The 16,840-nt window shown below is 41.1% G+C and overlaps 1 protein-coding gene across 1 annotated transcript in view; it reads right to left on the bottom strand.

Annotated features, from left to right (window-relative positions):
• pnp4b (purine nucleoside phosphorylase 4b) overlaps nucleotides 1-16,116 on the bottom strand; it is a 23,843-nt gene extending 7,727 nt beyond the window's left edge. Inside the window, exons 1-4 of the mRNA XM_080540671.1 lie at nucleotides 15,955-16,116; nucleotides 12,149-12,330; nucleotides 7,965-8,068; nucleotides 262-437 (exon numbers count right to left, since the gene is read on the bottom strand). Coding sequence (XP_080396797.1) covers nucleotides 262-437; nucleotides 7,965-8,068; nucleotides 12,149-12,330; nucleotides 15,955-15,977 — 485 coding nt within the window. The 5' untranslated portion in view covers nucleotides 15,978-16,116. The remainder of the gene's footprint in view (nucleotides 1-261; nucleotides 438-7,964; nucleotides 8,069-12,148; nucleotides 12,331-15,954) is intronic.
• Between the last annotated feature and the right edge of the window lie 724 nt (nucleotides 16,117-16,840).

Here is a 16,840-nt window from a genome sequence, read left to right as displayed (position 1 = left end):
TTTCACCCCTCCCAGACAGCAGGTTCTGTTCTCTACCCCCCATCTTTCTCCCACTTCCTCTCTCCCCTTCTCCTCCCCCTCGCTCCATCTCTTTCCCTCCCCCTGCTCTCCCCCATATCTCTCATCCCTCCTTTCCCCTCTCTCCATCGCCCCCTACCTTTCTCCATCTATCTCCTTTCCCTACCTCCCTCCAACCCTCCACCCCCCCCCCCCCCCATCCCAATCCATCTCTCTCTGTCTCATTTTCGCCCCATGCCACACCGTTCATCGTTGGGTCCGCACAGCGGGTGCTGCCCGGCGAAGCCCGGTAGGTTGATGTGGTCCTTGATGATCATGATATCGCCCACTTTGAAGTCCTCGCACAGGCCGCCCGAGGCGTTGGTCACCATGATAGTGTCCACGCCCATCAGCTTGAAGATACGCACTGGGAACGTGACCTGGGGAGGGGAAGGTGAAAGAGGTATGTGAAGGGGTTGGAGGAGATGAGAGAAATATGGGGAGGAGAGGGAGACATGAGAGGAGCAGCGAGTTGGGGGGGGTGGAGAGAGAGAAATTGGTAGAGGGCTGCGATGGATGGTACAAGAGAGCAGCGGGGGAGAGGAGATGGATAGGTAGTGGGAGAGGGGGGGGAGAGAGAAACATAAAAAAAGAGTGGCGGAGAGATATGGGTAGTGAGGAGAACAGTAACATTTTTATTGTGCCATTATGAAAGTGTAGGCAAATGAGACATAATGGCAGTAGCTATATCTTTCCTGAATCACTCATGGGAGTCGCCAGAATCTACAGTATATCTCACATGTATAAATTGTACCTGTACTACACAAGAAGACAAACAAATCCAACTCAACAAAGTCTGAGCAGCTTAAATATCCAAGTTGGCTGGACTTGACAATTATGAGCTGACATGGAATATCATTAACTCAATGCTCTGCTTGCTGTAGGCAGAATTATGTTGGTTGCACTTGTATTGAATATTGAATATTGAATATTGCCATTGCAACTCATACAGTTGAGTTGCTTAAACTAATTGAGGCCCTCAATTTAAACGTTCTCAGTGTCCTTTGTGTGTACATTTTAACTGTACCATGTACAGTTAAAATATGTGACAGGGTCTGGTGAAAAAATCCCCAAGTAGGGCACGGTCATTTTAAAATAGTTGAAGAAATGCTTATTTGAATGTTGGTACACCTCAAACCAAATACCGGAGAAAATCATTCTGAATCAAAACAGACGTGTTTGCTACCGTAGCTAGCTAGCAGCTAAGAAAGAACATAGCTATGAACTATCATCATGTTTTTGCATGTTTAGCACATCACAACATGCTGATAGAACATCAACACGCTAAAAACACATAACTACCCATAATTAGATGACCACACAGTCCTTGCTTTTGAACACGTCCTAAAACTTAAGTTCGTTTACAAGCCATGCATCACTAACCCAGTAGCTTAGCGTGTGTGTGTGTGTGTGTGTGTATATATATATGTGTGTGCGCGTGTGTTTGTGTGTGTGAGGACAGTGACTCATGAAAATGCTCATTTTTGGCAGCTTGCATGCCAGGAGTGGCTGTCATCCTGCAGAGAGGTAATTGGTGAATATGTTTCAATGCCAGACCACCTTTCCAGCTGCTCTCTCTTTTCTCCCACTCCCTCCCTCCACCCCCTTTTTGTCAGTTCTCTTCTTTCCCTCTCTCGGCCTCCCCACATCCCTTCTCACCCTTTACATACCCTCTTCACTCCCACCCCACCCCCCCCTGACTTTACAATGGAGTAACATACCATACAACATGCTAATGTATGGCCTATTATATGCGTATACTCAAGTTCATGTGTTTGTGTCTGTGTTTGAAAGTATATTATATTCAAACATGCATGCCAATGGGACTCAACAGACTTCAATCCCAGCCGTACAGTAACTAGATATTACAGGTCTAGTACCAGGGCTAACTCCTGCTGCATGTCATAAGTGGTAGCTGCATGCTATCGCTAGAAAAAACAGATGAAAGGTACCCCTCACTAAGAGAGAGGGGGAGGTCAGAGAGAGCTAACGCAAGCTCACTAATTAACCTCGCCATGTATCTCCCAGTGACACACAGAGAGGGAGTGAGATAACAGCTCACAGACTGATAACAAATCAGAGGAGAAGTGTGTGTGTGTGTGTGTGTGTGTGTGTGTGTGTGTCTGTGTGTGTGTGTGCGTGTGTGCGTGTGTGCGTGTGTGCGTGTGTGTGTGTGCGTGTGTGCGTGTGTGCGTGTGTGCGTGTGTGCGTGTGTGCGTGTGTGTGTGTGTGTGTGTGTGTGTGTGTCTGTGTGTCTGTGTGTGAGCATGTGTCTGATTCCGGTTTTCAAATGTAGGCATGCAAAGGCACAACCAGAGATTTTATAATACAGAGATACGTATTTAATAGTAATTAATAGTAGTTAGTCTCCATCAAGCTGTTAAAATCATGATGAAAGTCATGACATTCTTTTCAGCCTCAAACCAGTTATGAGTATTCAACAAAACAACAAATCCATTTTCCCCCTGTAATTTCTTAGTAACACCTATAGTAGGCTATATGACTAGCAAAGGACTTTGGAAGTTGAGGGTGCCGTATTTATTAAGTTTGGCAATGAGAACGAAAACTAACATTCAGATAGTCAGCTGGTTTAACCTACTGCACATGTGTGGTGTGCACTTGAATATAAAGCCTACTGGCTACTTGTAGAAGTACTGATAGGTTTTGTATACACAAAAGTATAATAACCACCTGCTTCGTTTTGTATTGTGACTGGCTAAACCAGCTGGCTAGTTGACGAATCTTCTATGCTAGCTTTCGTCCTCATTATCAAACTTAATACATACTGCACACTTAACTCTTAAACTCCTTTGCAATCATGTAACTAAGAAATTCTCTTCTCAAAAGAAACTTGAAAATCATGTATTTATTGTTTTGTTGAATAGTCACTGCGAGGGCCGAAGAACATAACCTCCTATCTGAAAAATTCACTTTTTTGGTTATATCTGCGCGCGCAACTTTTGACATAAACGTGACACCCTCCTCTCCTCCCTCTCTCCTCCCTCTCCTCTCCCCCCCCTCTCCTCCCTCTCTCCTCCCTCTCCTCCCTCCCTCTCCTCCCTCTCTCCCCCCTCTCCCCTCTCTCCTCCCTCCTCCCCCCTCCATGGGACCTCTGCAGATCGGAGGTTATGTTCTTCGGCCCTCGATGTAACCATGGTAACTTTTTTGACAGTGCATATTTTAGCCATTGACCCATCCCAGGGCACAAACAAAGCGAAAGCGTGTTAAGACAAGAATCCTAACCTGAAAAGCAGACAATTGAAAGGGCTCAAGAAGATAGAAAAAATAAACAGCAAGGGGAAAAGCAAAGTAACATCAAAGAAGGAAAGCTCAAGAAGAAACAAACCAAGAACTGAATAGTGAACAGCAGCTCTGAGGAGAGTGATGTTCCCATCCCACTTGATGACACTTCTGAGTATGAGAACTCTGAGGATGAGAGTAGCGAACCAGACATCTCAGATCTTTGAAACTATAGGCTAAATGCTTGGGCTACCATTATTGGCTTGGTTGAGAAACTTGAGGGCGACGAAGTGAGTGCAAGATTTCTCTGAAGAATCCGGGGGAGCACTGGCAATGAGACCCCCCACTTTTGCATTCAAGGAAAATGATGTGGCTTTTTTCCCCACAAAGTGATGTGCTGAAGAAGCTACCTCAATCTCAAAAGGCTGGGGGAACTGGGTGGAATGTTGAATAGCCAAACAGATGATTGTTTCACCACTTTCAAATCTTAAATGATTCTGAATAATAAACTTTATTTGGTTGGTTTTATATTGTTTAAAGTTACCTTTAAGAAAAGAAGAAAATAAATAAGACTATTTGGAAAAGGAAAATGCATATACTGTATATATATATATATATATATATATATATATATATATAGGCCTATAAGAAGAGGATGTAGTAGAGAGGTTAAGAGGACCATGGAAGGAGAGAATGAAAGAGAGAAACAGTCAGAGGGGCAGATGGCAGCCTGAAACCATAGCTGTATTGGTTGCATGTGCGCCGAGGTAAATTTAGCCGACATTGATTTGTCGCTTTGTCTGCTGCATTTATACTTAGAACAGGGGCCAAGCAGATCATCACACACCAGAAAGTTCTTCAGTTCCTCACAGGTTAGTCCTTATTAATACAGTCAGTCCTTAATAATACAATAGGGTAAAGTGACTTCCTTTCTTTGTGTCCTCTCCTTCATCTGTATGTGATGTGAAAAGAATGATGAAAACAAAATGGTGGAAGCCTATTATTGGGCTGGCTTTGACCTGTGTGGCTCCTTCGGATCAGTGTAGATGAAGAAAAGGAGTCACATTTGGCAATTTATGAAACAGCCTGTGAGTAAACACTATTAAGGAGATGGTTCGTTGTTATTATCTTATTCTCTCACGCTCTCTCAGTCACTAATGATAGCCCCTTGTGGTCGCAATACTCTGTACCTACATCCAGTGGCAAGGCTGCAACCTAACAACCCTAGCAACCCTACTTTAATGTTATGGTCAATGAGGATATGAGGACATGTCTAGCACCTTTGTGTGGTTGAGGGATTTCACGCCAATATATCATCATAATTAGACAGCAGCTCTTCTGTCTCCTGTTGTTTTTATTGACTGTCATAAGATACAGTATGTCAATAGTCTCATCGCCAAATGCAATCTCGGTCAACAGGGTCAGGGACAAACTGCATAGGCATGCCGTGAAAAGGAGACTCTTGGCTGCTATTGTATGTCCGGGGAATAAAAAGCTACTATACATGTTATGTTGCATGTTTTGTAACCTTGCCTGTGATATGATGACTTAAATAAGCTCTCCAAGCTAATGCCCAGGCTTTAGCTAGGTGGTTTACACAGTGTTGTCAGACAACCCCAGAGTTTGGACCAAATCCATCATAAGAATGAATAATTCACAAGAGTGAGGGATTTATATATAATAAACAGAAGCTGTTCCTTTCAGACCCCCCCAAAATGTATGATTTTTAATGAAATGCATAGCTTTGGAAGGGGCAAAAAACCTTATGTTGATTAGCTCCATTAGCCCTAAGTAAAAGCTAAAAAAGTCAGCGTATCACTAATGCCTCCTGTGTCCAGTGGGCGGCCATGGCGGTTGATTCTAATACATCATGTCATGTTGTCAACGCTGCAATTACTTTGAGAGTCTCCCCCTTCCACTCCGGACAACGGAAGATTCCTCAGCAATTTATCACCAAGTGGATCCTTGGCACACAGTGCGATGGATAAATGATTCCCCCTGGACAGACGTGTGTGTAAATTTGAATCCTCCACCTTCTCAGACCACAAGGGCGACAGGGGCTAAGAGAAGGGGTGCATTTATGCTGTCTTCACTAAAACACTGTGAAGGGTGAGGGATTGGATAGAGGTGCCGGGTCAATGTCATTAAACTCTGTGGTGACATCATAAATATGCAGTGCTACAACTGATGGACAGGGGCCGTAAGGTATGACCAGGCAACAGTACATTTGCTGCACTGAATTACTGCAGTAAAACTTCTTGTCTTGTTTCCTATACTGCATTGGCATTTAGCCAACTCACGCACTACATGTGTGTTGGCCATGGAGCAGATTTAATTTGTTAAAGAGTTACTGTTAAAGAGACATTTTGTTTTTACATATAATCTTTGTTGAATATTGACTGTGTGTTTCATGATATAATGTTACTTGATTTCTCATTAGACCGAACAAGTCCTTCATTTAAGGCTAGCTTTTGTTCATGGGTGTTGGGAGGTGAGTACCTGTGTGCACAATATTTATGTCAATTTAGGGGACCCCCTAGCTCAAGAGCTCCTCCATCGAAAAGTTCCTCTTTTTTTTTGCCTTTTGTTGAAAGTCAGACAAAATCACTTCAAGCCCGAACAAATCCGCTATGGATTTTTATACATTTGTGTTTTGTTGTCTGTAGGTAATGAATGGGCACAGAGTTTTTCCTGACTAGGAAATAACATTGACCCTAGGCTGTAGGTTCTCCATTTCCCATGAATTCATGGCTTGTTGATCTTACAATGACCTCAGTGCTGCCCTCAAACACCTAGAAGCAACATGGCCCCAGACAGAGATGGGCAGTATTTATGTATTACATGTATTTGAAATATGTATTTGAATTACCTTTCAGTATTTTGTAATTTGCCTGATCAATTTTGTTGAAAGATACTTCAGGGAATTGTAGTTTTAAAAAAACAGAGTTTGCCAGTTAGTTCTGATCAAAAGTAATATACAGATTCGTAACTAGTTCCACTAAATTAAAACACGGTATCCATTGACGTCTTAAATTCACTTCTCAACTTCTTTGGCCTTATAATGTCTTAAATAGTCTTAAGACTCCGTTTTTAATGGTTAATATAGTAGAGGTGATTTGGAATCACACTCTCGTGATAAGATCGCTTATCTAAATTCAGATGTAACCCTTTGTACATGTTCTCTTGGTATAACAGTTTACTTCATTTCGGAACCTAGAAGAGTCTGACTTAGTGAGACAATGTACTGGTGTACTAGGAGGTGAATGTACAATCACACTCTTGTGATGAGGTAACCATGCCTGTGACTTCTAAGCCCAGATGTAGCCCTCGTGCCATAAGGATATCCTGTCGGTATAACGGTTTACACCAGTTTTATTTACACTGATATTAAAAAGGTCTTAAAAAGTATTGAAAAAAAGTGTCTATGTGCATATTCCTGAAGAAATGTGCTCCTTCTACACTACAGGAAGGTCTTGCAAACACATTTTCTGAAAATACTAAAAACAAAAGTATTTTAATTAAATAATAATAACAACAAACAGTAAATATATTTTTATTTTGATGCGCATCTCTGGACCCAGATCAAGTGTTGCAAACCTTGCCCTCAACTTTTTGAGTATTAAAATATACAGCTCTCTGCAGTGTCAGCAGACCCAGCCCAGTTCTAAGCCAGCATCTTCCTGCCTGCCTCCTGTTCTTGATTGTGACAAATAACCTTAATGGGCCAAGGCCAGAAATGTCAGCCCTCTTTGTTATACAAAATAGGTGCAGTGGTCCTTATGTTCACATGACCTTGTTGTGCCAAAATGGAGTATAGTTAGCATAGCGCTCCAATAGAATGGCACCATTTTGTATCATTCTTTTCCTCATTTTTTGATGGCCAGTATAAGCAAAGGGCACATTGGTGATGAATATTTAAAAACATCTGCTCTGGCTACTGCAGGACTGTGTAAGGATTACAAATGAGGTGGAATATGGCATAATCCATGGAGGGTAGGATATTAATAGTTAAAATAATCTGAGGAGACATTCCCCCGATCTCAAAGGAAAGGGTAGAGCAGCGAAAGAAAATGTAACAATAAAACAAATGTACCCATGTTTGATGTTTACAATGTGACTTGCTGAGAAAAACCCCCCAATAGCATACAGATGCATGGATATAGTATTTGAAGGCTCTCAGTAGAAAGCTAATAAATCTTATGCGGTGTTCTGTTTGTTAGCAGACAAATCTGATATCATTGTGTGTATCACAGTGTTCCCCTCTTCTGTGAAACATGTCCACGGAAATGTGCTTCTTACATACCGACAGGTACTGTAGATGTTGTAGAGATGGAGTTACAGTGAGAAAGGATAGATACAGAGTAAAACCAGCCCAGGGGCACAGGGTGGTGGAAGACAGCGGTGCTATGACCTGCGCCACACTCCGGCACAAACCGATTGATTCTTGAGGTACATTGGTAATTATGACTTTTATCAGTATAGTGTTGTAATTGATTTTAGAATCACTGAAAAGTATCAGCTAAAGTAGTAGTAGTCCAAAAGAAAATGTAATTACGGAAACATGGATCAATTTTTACTGTTATGCACTTATATTTCTTATGAATTGATATAAACTACATGAATGTACAGTATGACATCACTGGTCAGGTTTGTCCTTTTTGACTCACCTTACACAGTGAGTAGCCCTCATAGAGGTGGAATCTGCCTTGCATGAAGACACAGCACTTGTCTTTGAGGAGACCAAACACCAAGCATCCCTCATGACCAGGAACTGTAAGAGAAGACCAAACACAGGTATATTAAATACAACATAAACAAATAATTTAAATGAATTAACATTAATGATCATGCAAGATAAAGAAATACAAACTATGGTTGTTTTAATCATTCATGTTGAATTGTATGGGAGGTGAAATACATCATGCAACACATCCTATTGATAGTCCTATTGACATTCTGCTACTGTAGTAATGAAATATGATTTAATGTACTGTGCCAATATATGCACACATGTACCAGAGTGATTGCAAGAGAAAAGTTTGGAGTAAAAAGTGAAGTGTACAGAAACATATTCTCCGCTCGAGTACAAGCAAATGCCTCCAAATTCATTGGATGGCACTTCATCATAACAGTAAGACAATAACGCCAAACATACTGCCATAGCAACTAAGGAGTTTTTCAGGGCCAAAAAAAGCGGAAGGTTATTGACTGGCAAAGTCAATCTTCAGATTTAAATCCAATTGAACATGCATTTAATTTGCTGAAGATAAGACTTTAGGCAAAAATACCTCAAAACAAACAACAACTGAAGATGTACTGCATTCCTGGCAGAGCATCACCAGAGAATACCCAGTGGCAGACTTCAGTCAGTTATTTCATGCAAAGGGTTTGTCGACCAAGTACTAAACATGAGTATTCATTTGGAGCCCTGAACTAGAGGGAGTATGTTGAAACCCCATTGAATTAAAGATGAGAATCTCTACTTTGACTCCTGGGTAATTGTTTGATTTAAAATCCAAACTGTTGGATAGACCTAAAAGAAGACAACATGCTTATGGAGGGCACTGTATACATATACAATACATAAATAAAACCAGTGTGTGTTATCCACAGTGAATTATGAACTAAAGATACAACTATTCTGTTCTCTTCATTGCAGTGAGGGATGACGACTGATGATGACATAAATAGAGTTATGGTTTGTAGATTATGTTAATTTTCCAGAGTTTTGCCAGAGGCTATTTGTTTGTCTACCTCCCCACACAATTCATAAGAAGTGCTGTGTAGCAAGATAGGACCTGCATAATTATGCCATGGCTCTGTTTAGGGAAAACACAAGGTGACACATGACAAGAGGAGGTTTTGGATGGGTGTGGCGACTGTATTGAAATGTCCATTGAATTTACCTTAAAATCCATTCCATAATTAATAGGTTCATGTCTTTATGAGTGTGATTAGATGCGTCTTTTTCTTACTAAGAGATTCTTACTGTGCTCAGCTAATGATGCCTTTAAGAGGGTGCACTATCAAACAGAGAATCTACACTTCATCTGAAAAGTACATTACCTTGGCCATTAGCATTCAGTATTCAACTGAATTTGATAAATTGTTCCTCTATAGACTGTATTAGTATGCTATGCAAGTGCTACATTCACTATATGGTGAAAAGTCCTTGCATTTAGTATTTCTGTGTGACTTTAATTGTTTTCGTCTGGTAGCACTCCATTTATTTACACAACACTAAAGTGCTAATGCCTAACAGAACATCAATAAGTGTTTATAATTACAAACCTTAAGTCAAGCTTTTCAATGGCGTCTCCTAATCAACTCTGACAACCTTAAATTAACTAGAAGAAAATGGGTAAAATCTGAATCGGGAGTAATTGAAAAACTCTGTATGTATCACACACACACACACACACACACACACACACACACACACACACACACACACACACACAGACACACAAAGACATAGACAAATACGACAAAAACACATCTTTCTCAAGAGGAGATAATAGGCAAGCAAACATCATCAGGTACATCTGAGCATGTACAAAGGCATTATACATTCACGTCTGCATCATGAATATTTAAATATGTCCAAGAGATCATAATAAGATGTGCCTGTGGTAGATATTAGGGCCTATTTTTACTCAAGTCATAATATTTTATTCATGGAGAGTAGTTAGTCATTCTCGGGTTCATTTTCACAGTTCACTAGTTATGATGTGTCACTAGCCTTGCACCACTTTGACATTATCACTCACAATTCCAAATTCAATTAAGCTGGCTCCGTACTTAAATAACAAGCTACTTACAGTAGTTGCAATGTTCTTTTGTGTGTGTGCAGTATGTGTGTGTGTGTGTGTGTGTGTGTGTGTGTGTGTGTGTGTGCGTGTGTGTGTGTGTGTGTCTGTGTGAATCATCTAGGAAAATTATGGTGTGTCTGCTCTATAATTGCGAACACAACACAGGTTCAGCTGATATTTGCGACCATCACTGATTCACTGCACATAGTAATTGGGGTGGTGTGATGTTTCCAAAAGAGGTGATGCCTATTACATTTGCCAAAGTCGAAAGGTTTTAGACAGCCCAAAACTTTATTTGCGCTCATTGAACAAGACAGTGCAAACAGGAAGATTACACAAACGTTCCACAAACGGCCGAGAGGGATAGAGATGGAGCTGACAGATACCCTCTGGAGATAAGTAGTAGGATTTATTCATTCAGAACTGGTATCAATTAGATCTGTACATGCATTAATTAATTAAAACTACAGTCAGTAATTAACAATAATTAAACTTCTTTGGGCAAAAATGTGGCTAAACTGTCTCTTTGGTTAGGTTTACTTAGGCTAAGTGCAGCACCATGCTTTCTGTGTTGTTAATGTTGACTGTGAGTGGTGGCAGGACAGACTTTTATTCTGAAAAATTTAAATATATTGAAAATTAATGACACACTCGCTAGTCAAGCCAAAACATTGCAATGCAATGGATTCGGTGAGTAATCCCCACTACTGTACACTAACGAGGTAGTAGTGGGGATTACTACATTTGCATTTGGTTTGACTAGCGAGTGTGTTATTGATTTTCAACAACGTTGATATTTATTTACATTTTTCAGAATAAAAGTTTGAACATTTGGTTGGTTGGCAACTTGTTCACACTTTCACCAGCTGCTGTCACAATTAGCTCAACAGCAGAGGATAGACATAGAAAAAACAAACCACTCTCTATCTCAGGGGTCCCCAAACTTTTTTCTGTGAGGGCCACATCATTTTTCCTTTCTGTGATGGGGGGCCTGGGTCGGTCTCTAACATAAAATAATATGGAACGGAGTGAAATGGAGGCGGTTGCGCAAAGCAATTGCGCGCAGGAGAGCACTGGTGGATGCAAACAAAGTCTAAACAGTTGAATTTGGATGGAATTTATACCTATAGTGATATGTCAATGAAATATAATCAGTTTTACAGTCTGATACATGAGGGAGGACCCTCATCATACACGGGGGGACCCATGAAGCAGGGCTGTCTGGGGGTCCTTAAACGAGCATCAAACACTTAATTTCTACCATTCTGGTGAATTGATATGCACCAATTTGTGACCTTTCTGCATCAATTTATGGTGGAAATGTCATTATTTATGCAAAGGAAAACACAATATTCAGGCACCAGATGATCAAAATATAATGTAATATAATGCAATATAAGGCTCTCAGGCATTCTGTACTTTCAAATATGTATTCTCCTTGAGCAGTCAACATCAACTATCAGCTATTTCACTAGCAAAAACTAAAGATAACTTATTTGCGAAACAGCGCCCCCGCCACTACGTCGGCGCAGTGCCGCTATTGCAGTCAGAAATGACAGAAATCCACCGAGTGCAACGCCTGTAGAAAATTGACGTTGTTCAAAGGGCCGGTCCAAGTGTGGGGGTGGGCCGTGTCCGGCCCGCGGGCCGTAGTTTGGGGACCCCTGCTCTATCTATTAAAACATGGTGAATTCTCTCCACTTGGGCATTCAACGGCCAAATTCAAATACATTATCATGCATCATAATTAAACTCATTTAGAAATCAGTTGACTCATTAATGACCACCCCTACCCAGAGTACTGTCCTACTGCTGTTCGGCACTATAATGAACGCTTTTATTATACAGCGATAAGACACTTTTTTTTTATGACGAGTAGTCGACCCACTCGCACAAAATGGCTGCCAAGCATCACTCAGGTGAGGGGTGAATAGATAAGGTATTTAAGATAAAATAAATGCTACTGTCACAAAGGAAAAATCATAGACACACAGTGCCACACATTAAGCATACAGTACGTAATAGTGACGTGACCTCACCTGTGCTAACGGGGAAGTTGGGGATGTCGGTGTAGCGGAAGGTCTGCTTGTTGGTGACGCTGTCTGCCAAGAGGCCCAGTCCAGAGCCACACACCACAGCGATCTTGGGCCGGTGCCTCGTCCTGCTCAGGAGCCACTCCGTTGTGTGCTTGTAGTCCTCAAAGTTGCAGCAGCTAGGAGAACTATAAGGTTGTGTATTAGCTAGAGCTAGAAGGTTGTGTATTAGCTAGAGCTAGAAGACTGTGTATATTAACGAGAGCTATAAAGTTGTGTTACTAGGGTGGTAGAGCCGGTGTCTATTGATCGCAAGGTTGGCAGATCGGCGGTTTGAGCCCCGGCTCGCCACGTCGAAGTGTCCTTGGGCAAGACACTGAACCAGTGGCGGCTGGCCGATAGAGGGCGCTGGGGCGCCGCCCCCACCTTCACTTCCTAGTTCCCCACCTTCACTTCCTAGTTGCGATTTGTTTTTTTAAAAATAAACATTGTTTATTCACAAAATGCGGCTGATATTCTGTCGGCGCCTATCAGCATTCATTAAAAATCCTCCAATACAATAAACATTTTATCTGTGTGTGTGTAAAATTCACTGTTAAAATACATAGGGGGAGGCGTCGGGGCGCCGGTCAATGCAAGTCTATGGCAGGCCGAATACTTTTCGCTTACACGTGAGCTGTAGCGGCGCTCCAATTGGCTGTCTCCTATTTCTAGGCCGGGGCGCAAAAATGTGCGTCCTGAATATCCGGTTGTTAAGTCTGACTCCTGCCTATCACAGCAGTACATCTGCAATGAACGAGCACCTCAAGCGAAAGCATCCTGGAGCTCTTTGTGAAGACAGCCGCAAGATACCACCGTAAGTCAGCGTTGTATTTCTGTTCACTTTTCCGGCCGTATATGAGTGAAAAATGGATAGCTACTAGCTAATGTTACACAAGCAATGTAGTTCACCACAGTTTGTATGTCTTGTCTTCTGGTGTTAGTAATAATATAAAAAAAATAATCTATTGCCTCTAAAATCACCACGAACAGAACGGCGGAGGTACGGGTAAACGTGCGCGTGCACGCGAAAAAAAAATCGTGCTCGCTATGCGCGCGAAAGAGGACCCCCCCGCCACTAATGTGAAAAATCCTGGAGGAAACACTGCTGTGCCCCACCCAAAATGTTTAGCACCAGCCGCCACTGCACTGAACCCCAAATTGCTCCCAATGAGCGGGCCGGCGCCTCGCATGGTAGCTTGCCGCCATTGGTGTGTGAATGTGTGTGTGAATGGGTGAATGAGAGGCTGTTGTAAAGCGCGTAAAGGCCGTTGTAAAGCGTTTGGATGAAGGCGCTATATACTAAGTGCAGTCCATTTACCATTTTACCATTCACTTTAGATTAGGGAGCACGTATTAGGCACTATTTTATATCTTACAAGGGTTTGCACACACATACAAACACGTCAACATCATTGGAGGCCAGGGCCCTATTCCAAGAAGGGCGATTAGAGACAATCGAGACTATTTTTGCTAATTCGCGATAATTTCAGCTCTGAATGTGGCTCAAATAATTAGCTGCTTGGTTGCTATGCAACCAATCCTTCAGAACAAATGTGGTAGCGACCAGCTTTACAGTCTGGTTTCAGTAAGAAGTGTCAAAAATGTCTCACAGGCGGAAACTAAATCCCGAATGACAGTTCCGTCAAGTGTCTTTTTGGAAATATTAGTTCCCACCTTTAACGAGATAGATAGATAATTAGATATTTTGATAGTGTGCTAGATAGATTGATAGTTTGATAGATAGATAATTATAATAATAACTTTTATTTGTATAGTGCTTTTCCTGCAAACGTTGCAGCTCAAAGTGCTTGATAGATAGATAGATAGATAGATAGATAGATAGATAGATAGATAGATAGATAGATAGATAGATAGAAAGGTGTAAAGAAATAGGTATGTCTATCAACTTGCATTGACATTATCAGTGGTGTTTTGGTGCAGGGGTTATGGCAGCCAGCCAGCTGTCCGAAGGTTGCTTGTTCAATCCCTGATTTAATGTTGTTGTTTTTTTCCGAAGCCTTCATGCAAATCGATTAACAATATATACATCTGTCTAAGTAAGTGAATCATCTATCCATCAGTAAATAATAAGAAGGAAGAAATTGGATGTGATAATGGCTAAATTAGCTACTTATGAAACACTCCAGGCAGTTGCCACAAATGTTTGCTCATGGTTTTAGCGTCTTATGGTATACTACTGTATAAACGCTCCAATTTTGGAGGTTGGTTTGAGAGCAAATTTTGGTAAATGTAATGTCTTTGATAGGGAGATCCCAATATGTTGATTCAGGCAGCATAATGGAGAACTGTGAATGTGTTTGCAATCTTTTTATGAGTTCAGACAAACAAGATATGTTAATATGTGCAAAACATTGTACACTGTTAAATAAATAATGTATTTTGTTCAATGTTGTTACTGTGCCCATTGTTGCTGATTTGCCGATGCCTGGGTGCATATCAAACACCTCAGTGTTACATTTTTTTGTATAAATGTCCAAAATACTACATGTTAATCACTATGAAGAAGAAGCTTACCTTTTGGAAACTATTATTTATTTAATTGTTATTTATCATTATAAATTATGCAAGGTAGATAGGATAACATCTGATCTTTCTGCATAGCCAAACAGTAATATAGTGTGCCTGATTTGGAACTGAGCTAGCCGACTTCTAGCAAACACAGGGTAAAGGTTAAACACAGATTATCAACTGATCTTTTGATGGTTACTATAAAATGAAATCAGAGCAAGAGTGCATCTCGTTTGGCACCAACTTATGGATGATGAGGTTTTTTGGGGGCTAAATATCAAATTTAAATTGAAAGCAGAATCACAGCACATGTTGTGATAGATCTGAATAGCAAGTACGGTGTCATCACTTTCCTTCAGTTAAATCAAAATGATAATAACTAAAACACATAAATCATTCTAGGGGTAATAAAAACTATATTTCAGCAGAAGGCATATCTGAAAGGATCTCACTGCCCTTTTGAAATGGGGTGCCTGACTCGGGGGAACATATTCAAAGGCAATTGTTACACAGATTGTCAACCCCTTGAGTGGTATTTTCACATATCCTGTTTCCAATTCAAATCCAATTTGGCCGTAGCTGTATCAACTGATTGCACTGCATGTGACCTGACTTGTAAGTTGTTCTAATACGGGTGACTTCAGACTAAATAAACAACACAGCATATGTATTCAGAGGGAACACTGAGTAACATTGCATCATCACAGTTTACAGTACAGTCTATGTGGACTGTTTTTCTACTCCCATTCATATTGTCTGTGGGCTTTAGAAACTTCTGTTGTACTGTTTACGTCCCCCTTATGAAGCACTATAACTCCTATGGATGTCAGAATACATTCTATTAGTTGTGCTCAACCATTTCATTAGACCAGATTGTAAAGACACGAGGAGACATTAAATTGCCAGAGCAAGCTATTACAGTATGCATGTGTAGTCTCATATGCAGGTTATAATGCTTTGATGTACAGGAGTATACTGTAGAAAAGGTAGATGTAACCGTTTCATATTTTGGTTTCAGTGGTATAACTTTCTCATCTGCATCCCCTATGGAAACTCTAGTTTCCTATACAGTTGTATCTGTTATGTTATTCTCTCTGATGTACATTTTTGTCCACTAATTCCCTTCATCTTACTGAAGGTTATTGAAATCCATAATGTTTGTGTGCTTCACCAACTGAACCCAGGATTTTGAATGGATCAAAAGATGTGTCAAATGTGCTGAAGAAAAAACAAACATTTACCATGTATTTCCTTTGGGGTGCATGGTCCACAGATAGGTCTAGCAGGTGTCGTCTCTGTGGGAGATGAGAGGGAATTAAGCAGCTGACTATAGGCAAGAGTTAAGAGACAAGCCCTGCATGTGGGCCCTTTTCATTGGTAGAATAAGAGGTGGGAGATACTGTGGAGTGAGTATATTCTGTGGGATTCTTGGAAAAAAACACGCATGCCTTTGCTGAGTCACATGGAGTTGCCTGCCTCGTGAGTCCTTCTGGGTAACAAAGGTCCTATGTGACAAGTGTAAATAATATAATTGTTGCACAATAGCCTTCTACTTTTTGTAGAGCAAAGTGGTGCAATACTTTTTTTTTATTATCATACACATCTGGAACTATCTGACCAAACACCACCTAACAGATATTGGATTATATTCAGCCTTGGTGATATAATTCGTTTTATAGCAACATTGTTGTTTTGGGGCCAGATCATTCCCATTCAGCAGGTGGTCAAAGGTGGGTCAGTGAGGAAAACTCTGGGGGAAACCTTTGCTCTCTGTCTCCATGTGCCACTCTGACCCTATCAGCTTCTGCCTGTGACCCTGACCTTGAGAGAGGGAGAGAGAGACTTACGAATTTCTCGCATATAGGCTGATTACCCCTGATTGGAGGCAATCCCAATCATGGAGAGGACTTTCTCTATAGAGTACTCCTTACTTAAGTGGCCTCACCTGACACACCTGGGGGGTATCCAAGCAACGTTGCTAAAGGAAAATCCAGGCTTATTCTGATAAGTCTTGCGTGATTTATGAAAAATAAGCCTGGATCTTCCTTTAGCGACATGATGGAATACCCTCCTGTCCTTTATCTGACTATACTTTTTTTCCCCTATGACTTTACCTTAGTTGCCATG

This window comes from Nansenia antarctica (assembly GCF_963989245.1).
Source record: "Nansenia antarctica genome assembly, chromosome: 10".
Lineage (NCBI taxonomy): Eukaryota > Metazoa > Chordata > Actinopteri > Argentiniformes > Microstomatidae > Nansenia > Nansenia antarctica.
The sequence above is the reverse complement of the archived record's forward strand: the minus strand, read 5'-3'. Positions and strand labels throughout refer to the sequence as shown.